General features: G+C 59.5%; 1 protein-coding gene across 1 annotated transcript in view; it reads right to left on the reverse strand.

Moving 5' to 3' along the window:
* Positions 1-4391: 4391 nt before the first annotated feature.
* FAM20C (FAM20C golgi associated secretory pathway kinase) overlaps positions 4392-17056 on the reverse strand; it is a 38374-nt gene continuing 25709 nt past the window's right edge. The window contains exons 4-10 of the mRNA XM_082644922.1: positions 13406-13498; positions 12881-12996; positions 7379-7559; positions 6723-6832; positions 6483-6564; positions 5826-5885; positions 4392-5265 (exon numbers count right to left, since the gene is read on the reverse strand). Coding sequence (XP_082501048.1) covers positions 5016-5265; positions 5826-5885; positions 6483-6564; positions 6723-6832; positions 7379-7559; positions 12881-12996; positions 13406-13498 — 892 coding nt within the window. The 3' untranslated portion in view covers positions 4392-5015. The remainder of the gene's footprint in view (positions 5266-5825; positions 5886-6482; positions 6565-6722; positions 6833-7378; positions 7560-12880; positions 12997-13405; positions 13499-17056) is intronic.

Raw genomic sequence — 17056 nt, forward strand, 5'->3', positions numbered from 1 at the left:
TTGGTGTTGGAAGTATGTGTCAGTGTACAGAATTTGTATTCAGCACTCACTGAAGAATGACCCACTGACTCTATAGGTATTTTTGGGCCCAGGCACTGTGTTAGGTCCTGGACAACAGGGGACCAAGGTCGACAGCCCCCTCACCTGGGCTCCGGGCCTGGCCTGGGGGGCGGGTGGGGCCACCCTGAGCCCCTGGGCACTGAAAGGACAGGCTGGCCTGGTTGGGGCCTGGGTAGCCACTGGCAGGGCTTGCTGATGCTCTGGCTGGCTGAGGGACCCATCTGCCAGGCAGCCGAGGGTCTTTGTACCCCCTCTGCTTCTGAGGTGTTGGATTCTGATCCTGAGGACCTAGGGGACTACTGAGGCCAGACTCTGGTCATCTCTGCTCTGGGGAGGCTGGTCTTGCTTTTCTCAGGTTCTCCTCTAGATGGTGCAAGGGGACCAGACATGGGCTGTGTCCCCAGCGCAGGCCTCCCAGGCCCCCCCAGGACGGCAGTGACCACAGGAATACATCCAGCTGAGTGTAGCTGGGGTGCTGCAACCTGCAGCAGGGACAGGACAGAGCACAGGCCTTGGGCAGGGCTGGCTGCCTGCAGCCGCCACAGCAGCCCAGCGGGGCTGCCCAGGGCCTGGTGTGCACCCCACAGACCCTGTACTGCAGCCGGCCCCGAGGTCCCCTCATCCGGGGTCCTCTCCCCGCTTATCCCATCAAAGCCGAGAGGCCAGGAGCTGCCCCTCCCCTTGGGGACGGGATGGACACTGTTCCCAGGCCCTGGCCAGCCCACACCCCGGTTCCCGAAAGCCAGCTCCGAGAAGAGTAAGAAAGACCCCTCTGTGCGGGTGGGGACCCCTCCCACAGGGGCTTTGGAACTCTGCTCTCCTGATGAAGGTGAGGTTCATTCAAGCCCCCTCCGGTCCCCCAGGCCAAGGCTTCTGAGGCGTCTCTGCTCACCTGCTTCATGTTCCCTTTGGGTTGGGGGGACATTGACTTGAGGGAGAGTTTCCTGTGAGGGCTGAGCAGGACCTCCGGAGGGTGGCCTGGGGGCCACTGCGTCTGGCCTCCTGGGGAGCCTGCACCTCTGGGCATGGCCTCTGGGGGACTGGCCCCAGGAATGTGCACATTTGACTTGCTCCCAGGTGGAGAGGCGCCGGGGAGGGCCAGGGCCCATGAGGACCCTCTGCCAGCCCCCTCCTCGGGCCTCCCTGCCCTTCATCCGTCTCAGGCTTGTGGGTGGGGCCCGGGAGTGAAGGTGAGCCCACCACCTGCATCCCCGGAGCCCCACTGACACACTCTGTCCCTCGGGCCCACAGGGCAGGGGTCGTGCACGCGTCCCCGTCTATATACTGATTTATTTATTTACTTGTTTTAATTCAGGAAGTGGTCTCTGCCCTCAGAGGGGTTGCCTCCTGCCTCTTGATTCTCCACAGCCAGGCCCCAGGCCGACTGAAGGAGGGTTTTTGTTTTGATTTCTCCCCAGTTTGTCTTTTTAATCATGTTTGAATCCTTAACCCTTTCTCCTCAGCCCTGTGGCAGGTGCTGTCCTACTGTAGACCAAGCAGGCTGTCTAACTCTTGTGGAGAAGCAGACTTTCAACTAGAGGAATTTAACTGAAAACCTTTTCTTTCATCTTGTTCCAGGCTTCCTCCACCACCCTCGCCCCCTCAGCCCCTCCCTCTGCAGATCTGGGTCCCAAACACCACACGCTCCTGCGTTAATTCAGTAAAGTCCCTTCACCTGTCTGGGCCTCGGTTTAGATGGTGAAAATGGGCATAACGGAATTCAGGTTTTACGTGCACAGCTGTCGTGAGCAGCACACGGGACAAGGCAGGAGGGCCCTGGGCTGGTGGTGTGCACGGTCTCGCGGGGCTCACAGCTCAGGCCCTGCCCGCATCTCTCCTCCCATCCAGCAGCTTTACCTGCTGTTTGAATTTGTATCAAAGTAATAGATAAACACAGTTTTAAAAGCCAAATAACACTACAGATCAGATCATGGACAAGAGCAGACTCCTGCCCACCTCACCCCTGTTCCCGAAGCAAAGACCCAGAGAAGTCACTTTCTGTAAGTCTCCCTGGGTGTGCTGTTCTTTGTCTCGTTTGCGCATCACCTCCATGTTTCTAAATGACAGGCTTTTTATTTTTAAGTTTTACAAGATACCTACCAACTTCCTACCTGAGAGAGGACCAGCCCCTCCCAGTTCAGTTGCATCACATTTTCCTTTTGGGGAAACAGTGCTGATTGCTGACAGGGTCATGTCTGTGAACCTCATCACGGCCGAGCCAGACTGTCCTAGACTGTGTTTCCTTCCTTGTGTGACTGTCTCCCGGAGGTGACCAGTTCTCACCGCTGCCGTTCTAGGCCTGTCCTCACCCCGACAAGGCCACGGCCTTTTCCCACAGAAGGACTGGCTCCTCTTGGCTCCCGTTTGCCTGGGGACTGTACTCTGAGCAGTTTGGTAACTTTCATCATCATGCCAGTGGTCCCACCCCCCGTCCCGTTTTCCTTTTACTTGACTCCTTCCTGGTCCCACACCCCGCGGCAGCGTCCTTGGGTCCTCGAGGTGTGCGTGCAGAGTCTGTTTGCTGCATGTCTGTCTGTCTCTCCCAGGCTCACCTCCCGGCTTCCCACTGGTGTCTCAGCCGCTGCCCCAGCTCTGGAGCCTCTGAGAGCACTGCTTGCTGTGTGCTAAGGGGACGAGACTCTGTGCTACCCGAGAGGTGTCAGTCAGCCTCCTCCGAAGCCCCTCCCAGCGAGGCCTTGACTCCCGTGTCTGCATCACACAATTTTAGCAAGAATCCTGTTAACTCAGTTGGACGAGAGACCCCTGGCCCGCCATCACCGAGAACCCTGGTTTAGTCAGAGCCCCTGATGCAGTGATTTCCCATCCCTCACCTCACCTGCTCCTTGGCTGTCAATCCCTACCTTCCAGGCTGCATTGGGAATTGAGCCAGTTCTGTACTGAGGCCTTTTTTTGTCCCCATTGCAATGGTGCTGAACGAACCTGTCTCCATGGCTTTAACTGCTGTCCAGCTCTGGGCCTCTAGGACAGCTCTGCTGAGCTCGGAACCTCCTCTGTGACACTGCTTGGCCTTTGAGGGGGAGCCGATGTCACCTAACGTGTGCCTCTTTGGTGTAACGATTATTATTATTTCTTTTTGCGGTACGCAGGCCTCTCACTGTTGTGGCCTCTCCCGTTGCAGAGCACAGGCTCCGGACGCGCAGGCTCAGCGGCCATGGCTCACGGGCCCAGCCACTCCGCAGCATGTGGGATCTTCCCGGACCGGGGCACGAACCCGTGTCCCCTGCATCGGCAGGCGGACTCTCAACCACTGCGCCACCCTGGCGTAACAATTATTTTGAGCTGATTATTTTGAGAAACAGTGGAGCAGAAATTGCCCTTTTGGGAGGGACATTCGCATAGTTAAGGAAATCTCCCTCTGTACATGTCTCTCTCTCTGTACCTGAACGGGGGTGGCTCTGGATCAGGAGAGACTCTTACTGGGGAGAAGCCCAGATTCAAATCCACGTAACCACTACACCCTCATTTCTGCTCTTCTTCGTCACCCCCATAACTGGCTTCCCCCACACCCTTCTTCTCTTGTCTTTAGCTCAGGGAGTTCTGAGGGACTGAGAAGCTCTGTGTCAGCAATGGGGGACAACGACCACATGTGTATTTCTGATCACGCCCTGGGTGCCGCACCAGGACACCACAGACGGCGCAGCTGAAACACAGACTCTTCTGTCTGCTCTGGGGTTGTTTCTGGTGAGGCCTCTCTCCCGGCTTGCAGACGGCCGTGTCCTCCCCGCATCCCCACGTGGTCTCCCCTCCTGTGCGCATGGGGAGATCTGTGGGGTGACAGGTGAGGGAACCTCCAGTAAAAGGCACAGGGGCTGTGATTTCTCTGCTTCATGAACCGAGGTTCACACGAGTCCTCATGTGAGTCCTCCAGGGCTGGGCCCCGCCCACACACCCCAGCCTTCTGGCTGGGAGGAGGCCAGTGTCCCCTCCCTCCAGCAGGGCGGTGGGGGGCCGGCTCTCCCAGGCCACCCGTGGCTCAGCCGCTTCCTCGCCATCCCCGTGGCCAGTCCAGCCACCACTGTCCTGGCTCCTGCTGGGTAAACACGGTGCCCACGTGATGCCAGGCCTGTAGAGACTCTGGGGCCCACATGTGACTTCAGGGATCCGCACTCAGCTCCCTGGGAGCAGCTGCAGCAGGAGCGGGACAGGCCGTCCCTGCCACACCAAGGCCCACCTCAGGCCTTGCGTCAAGCCCCTCCTTCCAGCCTGGACACTGGGCCACACCTGGTTCTAGGACTCACTCTTTTGGAGGGCGGGTGGGCAGGCAGCTGAGCACCACGGAGTGAGGGACCCAGACCCCAGCAAGGCCCCAGTACACACTTGCTGAATCTTTATTGCACTTTTACCACATTGCAAACTATTCCACGAAAATGCCGTGAAAGTAACCAGCTGCCCGGCCACATGACTGTGTCACACACGAGCACAGGCTTCCGAAGCAAGTCGGAAGGTGCTCTGAAGGCAGCCTGGGCAGCCAGGAAACGACTGGTCCTTCACGTCGCCCAAAAGCTACGCAGTGTTCATCTGTCGACGTGAGTCTGTGACAGCCTCAGGAGCCTCCTGCAGCCCGAGACACCTCTCAGCCCCGGGGAGGGAGGAGAGTTTTTACTGTACGTTCGGTCCAGAGTGGGAGCCCTTCGCAGGAGCACTTGGCCCTGCTGGGCGGCCCTCCGTGTGATTTGCTGGGTGGTTGGGGTCTGCATAGATGTCTCTATTTATGTACATTTACACCAGGTATAAATACAAAATAGTAAATAAAGACTTCCTTTCCATACAAAAGGGTGGTGGCCCACCGCCAGGCTGCCTCTGTCCACGGGGGCAGAGTGCTCCCGCCAGCCCGCCCTGGTCTGGAAAGTGAGGACACGCATCCCCGGGCAGCCCGTCTGCTCCTGCGTTGGCCCGTGTGCCCCGGCAGCTGGCCTGGCCACGGCTCGCGGTCACTACCTCCCGGCAGAGGCTCTGTGCTCGGGGCTGAGGTCGTCCTCCACGACGCCGGGCAGCCCGTCCTTCTCCACGCAGTCCCTGACCGCCTGCAGCACGACGCGCAGCCGCCGGTCCAGAGCCTCCAGGTGCGGCTGGTACAGGATGGGGGCCACGCGGTCCCTGCGCAGGGACTCGGCCATCAGCAGACTCAGCTTGTACTCCTCCTTAGCCAGGAGCTGCAGCCGCAGGTACGTGGACCGCCTGATCCTGCGGGGAGAATGACGTCAGGCCGGCACCAGGAGGAGGAGCCTGGCTGTCCGCTGCAGCCGCGCCGAGCGGGGTGCCGGCCCAGCCCCTGGTCCACTCCAGCCCCGGCCTCTCAGAAGCACGCGGGGAGGGTCCTGCCTCCAAGAGGGGCCCGGGTGGGCCCAGCGGTGTCCAACGGGCCCCTGTTACTCCCGGCAGACGGTAGCGGGGAGGGAGGCAGCCCCAGCTTGGCTTGCTCGTTGTCTGGGCCGGGCGACATGGAGCTGCTCCGGGGCCGAGCAGGTGTTTAGCCCCACAGCCTGTTTCCCCATCTGCTAAAGGAGGGGCCGGGCTGGGAGCCCCGAGGAGGGTGGCAGAGTGGGAGCCCGGGGCGTCGGTGTCTTCTGCTGCAAGACGGGCTATGATGGTAACAAGGAGCTGGGTCCCGGGAGGAGCTCTGGGAACTGCTGGGGTGGGGACAGGAAGGCTTGGCCTGATCTGCGGTTGCGGCACGTCCGGCCTCCTGTGCAGTGACAGGGCCAGCCCGGGGGTGGGGCCCTCGGGGAGGGGCAGAGCCGCACCTGCAGCATTGCTGTAAAGGCACCAGGATGGAAAGCTCGTCGTGGGAGTATTTCCCAAACCTGTGGGAAGAAGAGCGGAGCTGTGGAGAGGCCACTTGCAGGGGGCACCGTGCGCAGAGCCCGAGCACGGGGACAGGAGCATCAGCGCAGGCGGTACCCGCGTGGGCCCTGCCTGGCAGTGCGGGGGCCTGGCCCCTGCTGTCCAGCCCCGGGTGCAGGGCCTGGGACGAGGCAGGTGCCTGAAAGCAGCCTGACCTTCTGGCCACTGGACTGAGCAGAAGTTCAAAAGTGAGAGGCCCTGGGCAGGCCGAGTGGAGAAGGCTCGAGGGCGGGTCAGCCTAGGGTCTAGCTGCAGGGGCGTCTTTTACAGCTGGGAACGAGTGACCCACAGACGTAACGGCCCAGGTGCCCAGAGCTGATTCCCCTGAGGCGTCTGAGAACTTGCACCTCTGACCACTGGAGTCGTCTGTCCCCGGCACACACACCCACTCCAGGCCTCAGTCTCCCCAGCTCACAGGCTCACAGGAGTCCTGGTCAGAACCCTGTGTCACATAGGGGGGCCTTTGGGTGCCGTGCCATCCCTCCCCACAGAGCGCCTGCTCCCCCAGGTCTGGGTGGGGACACGGCCAGCCCTTCGCTGCGTCTGGAAGGACTCACCCTCTCCCATTGTCCAAGTGGATGATAAACGTCTTGTTCCCAAACTTCTCGAAGGTCTCGTAGTGATGGCGGTCCATGTTTCCTGTAGGGACAAGCCTGCTGGGAGCCTGTGTGCAGCTCAGAGGCGTCCCCTCCCTCCCCCGTCTGGCCTCCAAGCCGGCAGAAGCGAGTACAAGCAGGACCACGGTGGCTGGATCTGTGTCAGGCGTTCCCAGGGCAGGCTGGTGGCCCCGGACATACCCATGAGGAAGTCGAAGATTGTCATGTCCATGACGTCCAGGATGCGGTGGCTGCTGTCGTAGGGGGGCGTCTGCTTCACCTCCTCGCAGTAGTCAGGGTCTACTTCCCACCTGCAGGGGCACCGGCGTGAGAAGGGCGGGCTCCTCTGTAGACAAGGAGGACCCAACCAACCTCTGGGGCTGCCCAGCTCAGTACACCGGGTTCACGGGGCAGCAACAGGGACCGGGTGAGAAAACGTGTCACCGCAGAGCAGACTGTCTGCAGATGATACCCGGCAGCGGTGGGCTGAGGCTGCATTAACAGGAGCACGAGGCTGGGAGGTGATGGAGCCACACCATGTGGATGCCACATATTTGCGGTGGTGGGGGCTGGATAGCACACTTGCAAGGACGTCTCCGTGGCTGGAGGGACCGTGGCTCTCTTGCGAGAAGAGCAGGGGTCTGAAGCCTCGTCCGAACACAGGGAGATCCCAGTGGCCAGTGAGCACCCCGTCCCCAAGCGAGGGGCCCTTTCTCATCATCTACTCCCACACACTTGGCCCTGCCGCTCCTCACACCAAGCTTGTTCCCTGCTGCAACTCGGGCAGAAGCCAGCCCTCTGGAGACCCCGGGGAGTCAGGATCCTGGAGTCCCCGGCCCAACGTGCCCCCGACTCACTCTGCCTTCTTGCGCTTGTGGTATGAGCGTCGCCAGGGGTTCCGCCAGGTCTTCCTCTTGGCCAGGGACAGGTCAGGCAGAAAGGCAGCCAGCGAGCCCTCGATCTGGTCTGGCCTCCCGCACAGGGCATGCTCCGTGGAGCAGTAGTAGGAGCACTCCCCGTAGAAGCAGATGTTGTTGGCTGTGGGTGGAGGACACGCAGTCAGTGGGGCCACTCGGGCAGCGTCCCCGTGCCGGCCCCTCCCGGGCATCCGCCCTGGGCCAGCGCGTCTGCACCACATCCGACTCGTCCCTCCCCTGGGCAGGGCTCACCCACACTCTCACGCTTGACCTCAGCCGCCTGCTCCAACCCCACATCACAGACCATGGGGCCACACAGCTCGGGACTTAGAGCTCGGATCTGAACCCAAGCTCTTTCTCGTTACCCTCGAAACTAAGTCTGGAGTCTGTGGAGATTCTGTCCAGTGGCTTGAAAAAGGCCCTCATACCAAGAAAAAAAAGTGAGACTCAGCCGGGGGGGAGATGCTTGCAAACCGTAAGTTAATAAGCATCCAGTGTTTGCACACAGGAGAGTTCTTAGGTCTCAGTAACGAAAAGATGAACAACCCAATCAATAAATGGGCAAAGGATATTTCTCCAAAGAAAATATAGAAATGGCCAACAAGGACACGAAAAGATGCTCGACACCGTTAGTTACCAGGGAAATGCAAATCAAATCCACAATTTCCCAACCAGTAGGATAGTTTTGATCAAAAGGACAGATAATAACTAGTGTGTCGAGGGTGTGGAGACATTGGATCCCTAACACAGAGCTGGTGGGAACGTCAAATGGTGCAGCTGCTGCGAAAAACAGTCAGAAAGTTGGACACAGAACTACCACATGACCCGGCCATCCCACTCCCAGGCACACGCCCGAGAGGAATGAAGACACACATCCACACAGACACTTGCACACAGATGTTCACAGCAGGCCATTCTGGCAGTCAGAGTGGAACCAACCCACATGCTCGTCAAGGGATGGGTGGATAAACACAGTGTGGTTCATCCATAAAGTGGAACAATATTAAACCACAAAAGGAATGAAGTGTAACACCTGCTACCACGTGCATGAACCATGAGCATTACGCCCAGTGGAAGATGCCAGACACTGCTTACGTGAAACACTGGGAACAGGCAAATCCACGGGGAAACACTGGCAGCTGCCGGGGCAGAGTGGGGGTGACTTTGAATAGGGACGGGGTTTCTCTTGGGGTGAGCAAATGTCCTGGAATCAGATAGTAGTGACTTGCACAGCACTGAGAATGTACTAAAAACCACTGAACGGCACACTTCAAATGTTGGGTTGACGACGTGTGGATTATACCCCCACAAAGAAGAGTGATTTGAGAAGCACTGGGCGGGGAGCAGGCGGCAGCCACGCCTCAGTGCCGGGTGCGGTGGGTCTGTCCGTGCATTTACCAACCGAACCATGTTCTCAGGGTCAATCACTTCCTTCCTTTGCTGGGGAAAGAAACCCCGAGCCTGGGGTGTGCAGAAATACAGGGCCAGGGCCCCAGGCACCACTGCAAGTCCCCTTCCCTGTGCGAACGGCTGGTTCCCGGGCCAGGGGTCCCCCCTCCTGCTGCACAGCCTGCCCGAGTGACACTTGTGACCTTCTCTGGCTACAGGCAGCAGTCACACCCCCTGGAATGGAAGCGCAGGCTCGGCGGCTCCTCTGAACACGCAGAGTCCCCGCCAGGTCGGGACACGGGGGTGGGAGACAGCTCCCACACCCCCTGCTGCCCCCACCTCAGGGTCTCGCAGCTGCTTCTGAGTCATGACTCTCGGGCGATCAAAGAAAGATCAGCCTGAGATCTCGTCTGTGTAGACACAGTTCAATCTCAGCCCATTTTCAGTAGGAAAATACTTTTCTGAGCCCTGGAATTTGTCCCTCTAATAGCCTAAGCTGGCTTTAGATGGATTCATGTGAAAAGAGAGGCAGTCCCTTGGGCCCACAGCCTCTTCCTCATCAGAGGCCCAAATCCAGTCTCTAAAGGGACGTCCAGGGTGGGGCTCCGATAGCCCATAGCCTCTCGCTTCTCAGCTGTGCAGCCTTGGGGGAGGCCCTTCACCTCTCTGTGCCTCAGTCTCCTCTGAACGGGGACTGCAGCAGTTTAGAGGCTGAGTGTTAAACGTGTGACCCGAGGGAGGAGTGAGGGGCCGGTCGCGGCAGTGCCTGCACGTGGCGAGGAGGGGGCTTGAGGAGGCAGTGTTGGCTCATCTTGATAATGACACTCAAGACAGACAGCTCGGGGTGGCCGGGGCCAGGTAACCAGGAGGGCCTGCCTGCTCCAGCCCCCAGAGGACTTGGATGAGATGCGCTGCCTGGGCAGGGAGCCTCGTCTCTGAGAGGATCAGGAGGTCCCAAAACCCGCCAGCCTGAGGGTCCCGGAGGGTCCAGGCACGCCGTTCTCTGAACGTTTCAGGGGTTTGCCGGCCAGAGGTGGCCAAGATGTCACGTGGGGCAGGGCTTCTGGGGAGGGGCCTGAGGATGCCCGGGTGCAGTTCTGGGAACCCCTCTGGCCCTCAGTGGGACTCTGACTGGACACTGACCACAGTGTGTGGACAGAGGCCCAGTGACCACCCAGCCAGACCGCGGCCGACATGGCAGGAAAAGAGCCGATTTAAAAGTGGGGCTGAGTGGCTGGGAGGGGGCAGGAGAGGCTCCTGGGGGGTTCACGCGGGGCCCCTGTAGAAGCCCACAGATTTGCACAGGAGGACGTGGGCTGATCTCAGGATATGAGGCACGTCCATAGAAATCTGCCGGGAAAGCACGAGGAACGTGTTCCGTAGAAGACGTGGGCTCCGGCTGCTGGCCTCCGCGCAGCCCCACAGTGGCAGGCACTCAGCTGTCCCGCAGCCCAACGTAGCCCTGCACCTCTGGCCGCTCACTGCTGCCCCGGGCCCGCCGGCAGGAGGGTCGCCTCCACCTCTCACCCCCTCGGGCTCCCTGCCCTCCACTCAGGCCCCTGGAGGCGGAAGGGAGCTGGCGTAGATTAAAGTCTACAGGGAAGCTCGGCATCGATGGCGATTTTGGCCTCTGATGGGTGCAGAAGTGCAGGCAGAGCCAAAGTGGTCCAAATGAATCCCAACAGACTTCATTTTCCAAAATGAGATCAAAGCTGGCTCCTGTTATCCTGCAGCTTAAGAGAAAACCAAACCTTCCCCAGGGCTTTCTGGAAGAAATCTGGCTGACGGAGCAGGGGCGGTGGGAACAGAAGCAGTCTGGTCAGAGAGGGTGGGTGGCAGGCCAAGCTGAGCCTGCAGCCAGCTGCTCCGAGGAGCGGGGTCAGGAGTGCGACCCCGGCGGGGAGCTCGGGCGCCAAGCAGGATTCTCGGAGAAACACGCGGGGCCTGGGAGAGCGGCTGGGAGCTGGGAACCTGAGTGGGTCCAGCTGTCAGGACCGACCACAGTCAGAGTGACGGCTCTGCTCAGGGTGAGGACGGGTGTCGGCAGCAGGCTGTGTACTCGGGGACAACCAGGGAGACCGACAGTCATGATTCGTGCAGAGGACAGGGTGGGACGCCAGCATCTCCGCTCATCTGCTTAGGCTAACAACTGACTCCATCTTCTGGTTGTAGAAAGGAGTCCCCACTCAAAGCCCAGGCTAAGGCTGCCTTTCCCCAGGAGAACATGGAGCAGGCATCAGCTCGGAGGCCCCTCTGCCCCAGAGGAATGAAATCCAGCACAGAAACCCCTTGATTTGTGTCCCTTTCTCGAGATTTCAAACTTCAATCCCTCCCTTTCCTTGTGGCAAGTTACATCATCCCTTCCGCTCAGGGCCCTCAACTGTCGGGACAGAGCTCGGAAATGAAAGAGAAAATGCGGGGACAGGCAACAGTGTGGGTGACTCTCAAAATAACCATGTCGAGGGAAAGACAAAGAACATGCCCAACGCCACCACCCACCCTCCACTGGCAGAAGCAACCCAATCCACAGATAGAAGGTGGGTCCCAGGCCATCTGGGGGGACGCAGGGGCGGGAGGGGACTCTGGGGGACGGACATGGTCACCATCTCGACCGTGGGGATAGTTCAGACTCCAAACGTCAGTTAAACCATTTAAAAATGGGGATGTGGAAACGATGGGCCACCCCAGGGCCTGAGCGAGGAATCCCACGCAGGTGCTCAGCGAGGCTGGGGCTCCTGCCGCCGTGGCTGCGTCACCTGAACCTTCCCACCTGTGCCATGACGGAGGCAGGGGCACACGCCCCCGGACAGGCCTGTCCCACCCATCCACGCAGCTCGGGCACAGGCAAGGCGACCGGAAAGCCCTCAAAGACCCCTCCCGATGCACAGGCTCTCACTTTGCCCTTTGGTTTCTGGTCACATGGGTGAGACACTGACGCAAAAGGGAATGAAAACCCTCCTGCCTCGGGCAGGTGGGTGGGTTTCTGCCCTACTTTCCTCTCTTTGTGGGCTCTGAGAGGAGGAACCAGACGAGGCTCTCTGTGAGCACTGGATGACAAACATGGCGCTTCATGAAATTAAGGACGTGTGGGCCTCAGTTCTGATGCATTTATGAATGCAGCTGAGAAGCGTGCTGAGTATGTCAATCTGAACATCAATCTATGAGAAAGGAGTTTCTAGGCCAGGCTTTCATTCGCCAGCAGGTCTTCAGACACAGACAATCCAGGGCCTTATGTGCCTTCTGTCGGCATGAACTAACTGGGCTGGGGGCCAGGCATGGCCGAGGCATTCCTGCAGGGGAGCGGGGGGTGAGGTCCACTCCCTGTGGATCTCGGTGTCCCAGCTGGGTCACTCCACTCTGCTTTGCCGGCATCACTGGGACAACTCAAAATGCTCCAAGATGAAATACAAGAGAGTTCTCCATGGCTCAAGCTTAGTGAGTGTGGGCGCCTGGAACAGCTCAGCGCAGGGCCTGGCGCAAAGGAAGTACTTGGGAAAGGGATGGGCGGATCGTGGAGCCCCAAGTGCCACATCTGAAACAGGCTGGGGCAGGTAACTCAGCAGAGCGTGACTTACGTTTATGTGTGCATTTAAGGTTTATAATATGAAGTGTTGAGGGTTTTCATAAACGTCAGCACCGCATGGTACACGGAGCGTGCAGGGTACCCGAGTGCGAGGGGAACCGGGGCCAACCCTCCAGGGGACCAGGGGAAGTTGCTGCTCCCTGCTGGCACTTGGTGGAGGAGGGGGAGGCAGCATGGCCCCTGCCACTATGGGAGGGTCTTGCTGGGGTGTTTTAAATCTGGGAGAGTCCAAAGGACGGAGTTCCCCTCTGGCTGGAGCACCTGGAGGAGACCCCCAAGAGGCTGCGAATTTCCTTTTGCCTTTGGTAGAAACAACATCTATGCCAGCCCAGGGGGCAGAGTCAGGAATGATCAAGACCATTCTGGCAACTTTTAGACTTAGGGTGCGTGGCACGCGGTGACTTGAACACAGCAGCTGAAGCCAGCGCCACACGCGGGGCAGGGGCAGGTTACCTGGGGAATGAGGTTACCTGGGGAAATGAAGAAGGTTCTCCACAGCTTCTTGTCCCGCGTGACGTCCCGGATCTCCTTGGTCATGTTGACCATCCTGCCAGCCACGGGAGGGACCCGGCGGAAGTCCAGGATCCTGGCAGAAGGACAGGGAAAGCCGGCCTCACCTCCGTACCCTCCAGCCGCTCCCACCGGAGCTGAGTGGACACCTCACTCCCCTCCGTTAGGCCCAGACCCCTCACGTCAGCTGCCCACCTTCCTCCCCAGCAGCAAGGGGCCTGTGAGGCCAGAAAGGATTTGCGTTCTGCTGGCAGAGCTGCCCTGAGACAGGTGATCATGGAGGGAAGGGGCCCAGTTTTGTGAGACTCATGACCTTTGGTCTTGCCAGAGAGGCTGATGCCCTGTGAGTCTCCTCTTTTCTCTCCTTTATTCCTGACGGCCGGCTCTCTACCCTGGGTCACCTGGGCAACTCCTGTCGGCCAGGCACACAGCAGGGCACGGCCATGGGGTGACAATGCCACGAGGGTGCCGGCGGGAGGGCTCACCTGTCCAGGTGGAAGGCAGCGATCTCTGCGTTGTGCCTCTCGTAATCGGAGAAATAGAAGAAGTCAGGGGGTGTCTCCTGCTCCCTCGTTTGCCTGGAGAAAATGGAACAAAACAGAAGGAGTTTATCAAAGAGAAGTCCTCCCAGTGGAAGGGGGCGTGTGGCTCGTACCAACTCCAGGGAGCTGACTGTCAAATTCCCAAGGATTCTGGGAACAAGTCGTTACATGTAGTCATCGTTAAAAATTAAATTATATGGGGAATTCCCCGGTGGTCCAATGGTCAGGACTCCAAGCTTTCACTGCCGAGGGTGCGGGTTCAATCCCTGGTTGGGGAAGTAAGATCCCACAAGCTGTGTGGCACAGCCGAAAAAAAAATTAAATTATATAAACCTACAGCTAAATAAGTTGCATTTAAGAATAACCACTTAGGGCTTCCCTGGTGGCGCAGTGGTTGAGAGTCTGCCTGCCGATGCAGGGGACACGGGCTCATGCCCAGGTCCGCGAAGATCCCACATGCCGCGGAGCGGCTGGGCCCGTGAGCTATGGCCGCTGAGCCTGCGCGTCCGGATCCTGTGCTCCGCAACGGGAGAGGCCACAACAGTGAGAGGCCCGCGTACCGTAAAAAAAAAAAAAAAAAAAGAATAACCACTTAGATCTCACGATGTCCCAGCTATTTCCTGAGCTGAGGCTGCTCCTCTTGTCTGCAGGTGGAAACCCGTGCTGGGACACCTGTTCCCAGCCCACCTCTGCGACCTCGTGCTGGGAACCTGAAGCCTGGAAGTGTCTGCACTGTGGAAATCGGCAGACTCTGCCCATCAGGCTTTAATAGCCACAGGGGCTGGTTATTAAATGATGATCAACACCCCCCACCACCGCCCACCATACACAGATTCTTGGGAGAGGCTGCTGGCGAGGGTGGCCAGGCAGCAGAGGACCCGCCCTGAGCAAGCGACTTCCCCGGGTGTGAGCCAGGGCCCGGGTCAGGTTGTGCAAACTGACCCCAACCTGCTCTCGCTGGCCGGCCGCTGCCTGGAGAGAGGGCTCCCCGGGGCTGTGCAGGAGGCACGAGGACCGCAGGACCCGTCTCTGAAGCCCACGAGGTGACCGCTGTCCGTGTCCCCAGGGCACCCTGGCATTCAAGACCAGCGGCCTGCCTCCGCCCCTGCCCTGGGTCTTCCCATGTCCCTGAGTGGAGTTGAGGTCACCACACTGTCTCCTGGGCCTCTGCTCTGAGGCCTCCGCTCCGCTGTTCCATCTTCCTGGAAAAACCTTCCCTCCATGTCTCCCAGTGGCTCAGTCGGTGTTCCCAAATGTGTATCCCACCCCACCAGGCCCTCAGGCTCCCAGCACAAAAGCAGTCCTCAGTCAAAGGAGTTTGGAGTCTGGGTAACAGCCCCACCAGAACGCACGTGAGCGCCGTGAAGGCTCGCAAGTGCCGCAGCCTCATCCACGGGCTTCGCAGCACCGTGCCACGCTCTGCACCTGTGAGGACTGCCGGCTAAGCTCTCCGCGCCTGTCCCCCCACCGCCCGAGGCAGCTCCTTCACAAGCCTTCCACGAGGCCACAGTGAGCACGGCCACTGCTGGTCCCTCCCCTCCCAGGCTGGTGAGCAGTGCCCCGCCCCACACCACCTCTGGGAAGCCCTGCCGGGCCGCTGGCTGCTCCTGTGCTGCACTGGCCGCCCCCATCGCAGTGTGTGGGGGGAGGGGAGCACCGCCTGGCCCTCCCCGGACTCCTCATCCCCCCAGGATGTGAGGACTAAGGGGCTCCAGGAGCCTGTCGGCTCTAACATGCCAAGCCCACCGTGAGCGGCAGACAGCCCCTCCGCCTGGCCACGGGACAGGAGGCCACGTGCAGGATTCTGCTGAAGGGTGGACGGCACCCTGTAAACATCAGAGCTTAGCAGGTGCCTGGGGGCAAACACGGTGAGGGCCAGTGTTTGACCTCACATTTTGGGGCGTTTGCCCACTGTCCAAAGTCATGTGGGAGCAAACACACTCCCTGCATGAGATCCAGGTCCGTTCCGTGTCCTGCCTCCACCGCTGGGGACAATTTCCCCAGGAGGCCACCTGGCGGCACCCAGGGAGGAAACCCAACCCTCAACCTAATAAGAATTTACCAAATGCCAGCGATCTTCCCTGAGCTGGGAAACACCGATCGGGCGAGAGTCAAGGGCCTCCCATGATCTGGCCCACACCTCCCACTCAAGGCGGAGGCTGTCCAGTACGGGCTTGAATGCGCCAGCGACAGGAGGCTCACCACATTTCCCCAGGTAACTCTCCCAGCCTGGCTTCCCTGAGTCCTTACTCCCCAAAATGCAGCTTGAGTTGGCCAGAGACCGCCCGACCCCGAGCATCTGGACCCAACCGCCAGCCGACGTCACTGCTAAACACACACGCACACGCACACGCACACGCACAAGTATTGAGTACTGGAGAGCCACCCTCAGGAAACTGAGGCCACGCGGGGAGGACCAGACCCAGGCCTCAGTCCAGTGGGTTGCACATCCACTGGGGGGTCCCTCGCTCCCTGTGCTCTCAGAGCTCCTGACGGGACACGCCCCTTTCCCCGTGCTTCCCCAAATGTCACCTGAATCAGCCTTTCCAGGAACCAGCTTGTGACTCTGGTCACAGACCAGAGTTCACAATTCCAGCTGGTGTAACTCTGGCCTGGGCAGGACTCTAGCTGGGGACAACCCTGGCCTTGCACCAGTCCCTTTGTGAGCCACTTAGGGATACCCTGCAGACGGCTGCTGGTGACCGAGGCACAGGTCACCTAGTCACCCGGCTGAGCTGGAGGCGGCTGGCGTGCACTTCCCAGTCACAGACCCTGCAGGGGGCTGGCACCCAGGGCGGGGACTGCTCGGCGCCCAGGAGAAGGGAAGGCCACACTGGCCAGGGCTCCTGAGACATCAAGGAAACCAAGTTCAGGCTTCCTGGTGGAATCTCCTGACTTTTAAGTGCTGGCAAGTAAATTTCCTTTTTTTAAAAAAACTGTGGGTCCAATTAAATATGTGAGCCTCCCTCACTGGAAGCCGCCTATGCCCTGGGTCTACAACGGCTGGAGGACTGGGTATTTCTGAGATTGAAGGTGGTGGTTGACTCAACTGAGAATCCCTGGCCGAGCCAAGCACTGTCTACCCAGCACTGGTTCTGTGGACTTTGACGTTTTAACTGGAAAAGGGCTGGTGCAGATTTAAGCCAGATTTCTTCCCTGCAGACCCCAGAACAGCCCTCCCTGCAAGGCAGCATCTCCCAATTGCACAGCCTGCAAACCCCACCCGATACGTCCCTGGCCTTTTATTTTTTCAGTCTGTCGTGGAATTAAGAATTATTTTCGTTGGAAAACACATCAGAACTCACCACCAGCTCCTGGGGCAGAGCCCCTCAAAGAGAGCCCTACAAAAATGTACGAAGCTGTGGGCCCTCAGAGGTGCCGGGGCCATGCCCAGGGCTGGCAGCACAGCTCTCGCCTGTGCTGCCAGGGGATCAGCCATTCTCGCCCCTCCCAGGGGCTCCGGGTCACTGACTCTGCTTCTCAGCGTGGCCTGCCCTGCCCTCCCCAGCCCAGCAGGACTTTCCTCCGTGATGGACATGCTCTACACCTCACAGGCACACCCAGATGTTGGACACAGGACCCGACTTCCACATT

This window comes from Mesoplodon mirus (genome assembly GCF_964341445.2).
Source record: "Mesoplodon mirus genome assembly, chromosome: 15".
Taxonomy (NCBI): Eukaryota; Metazoa; Chordata; class Mammalia; order Artiodactyla; family Ziphiidae; genus Mesoplodon; species Mesoplodon mirus.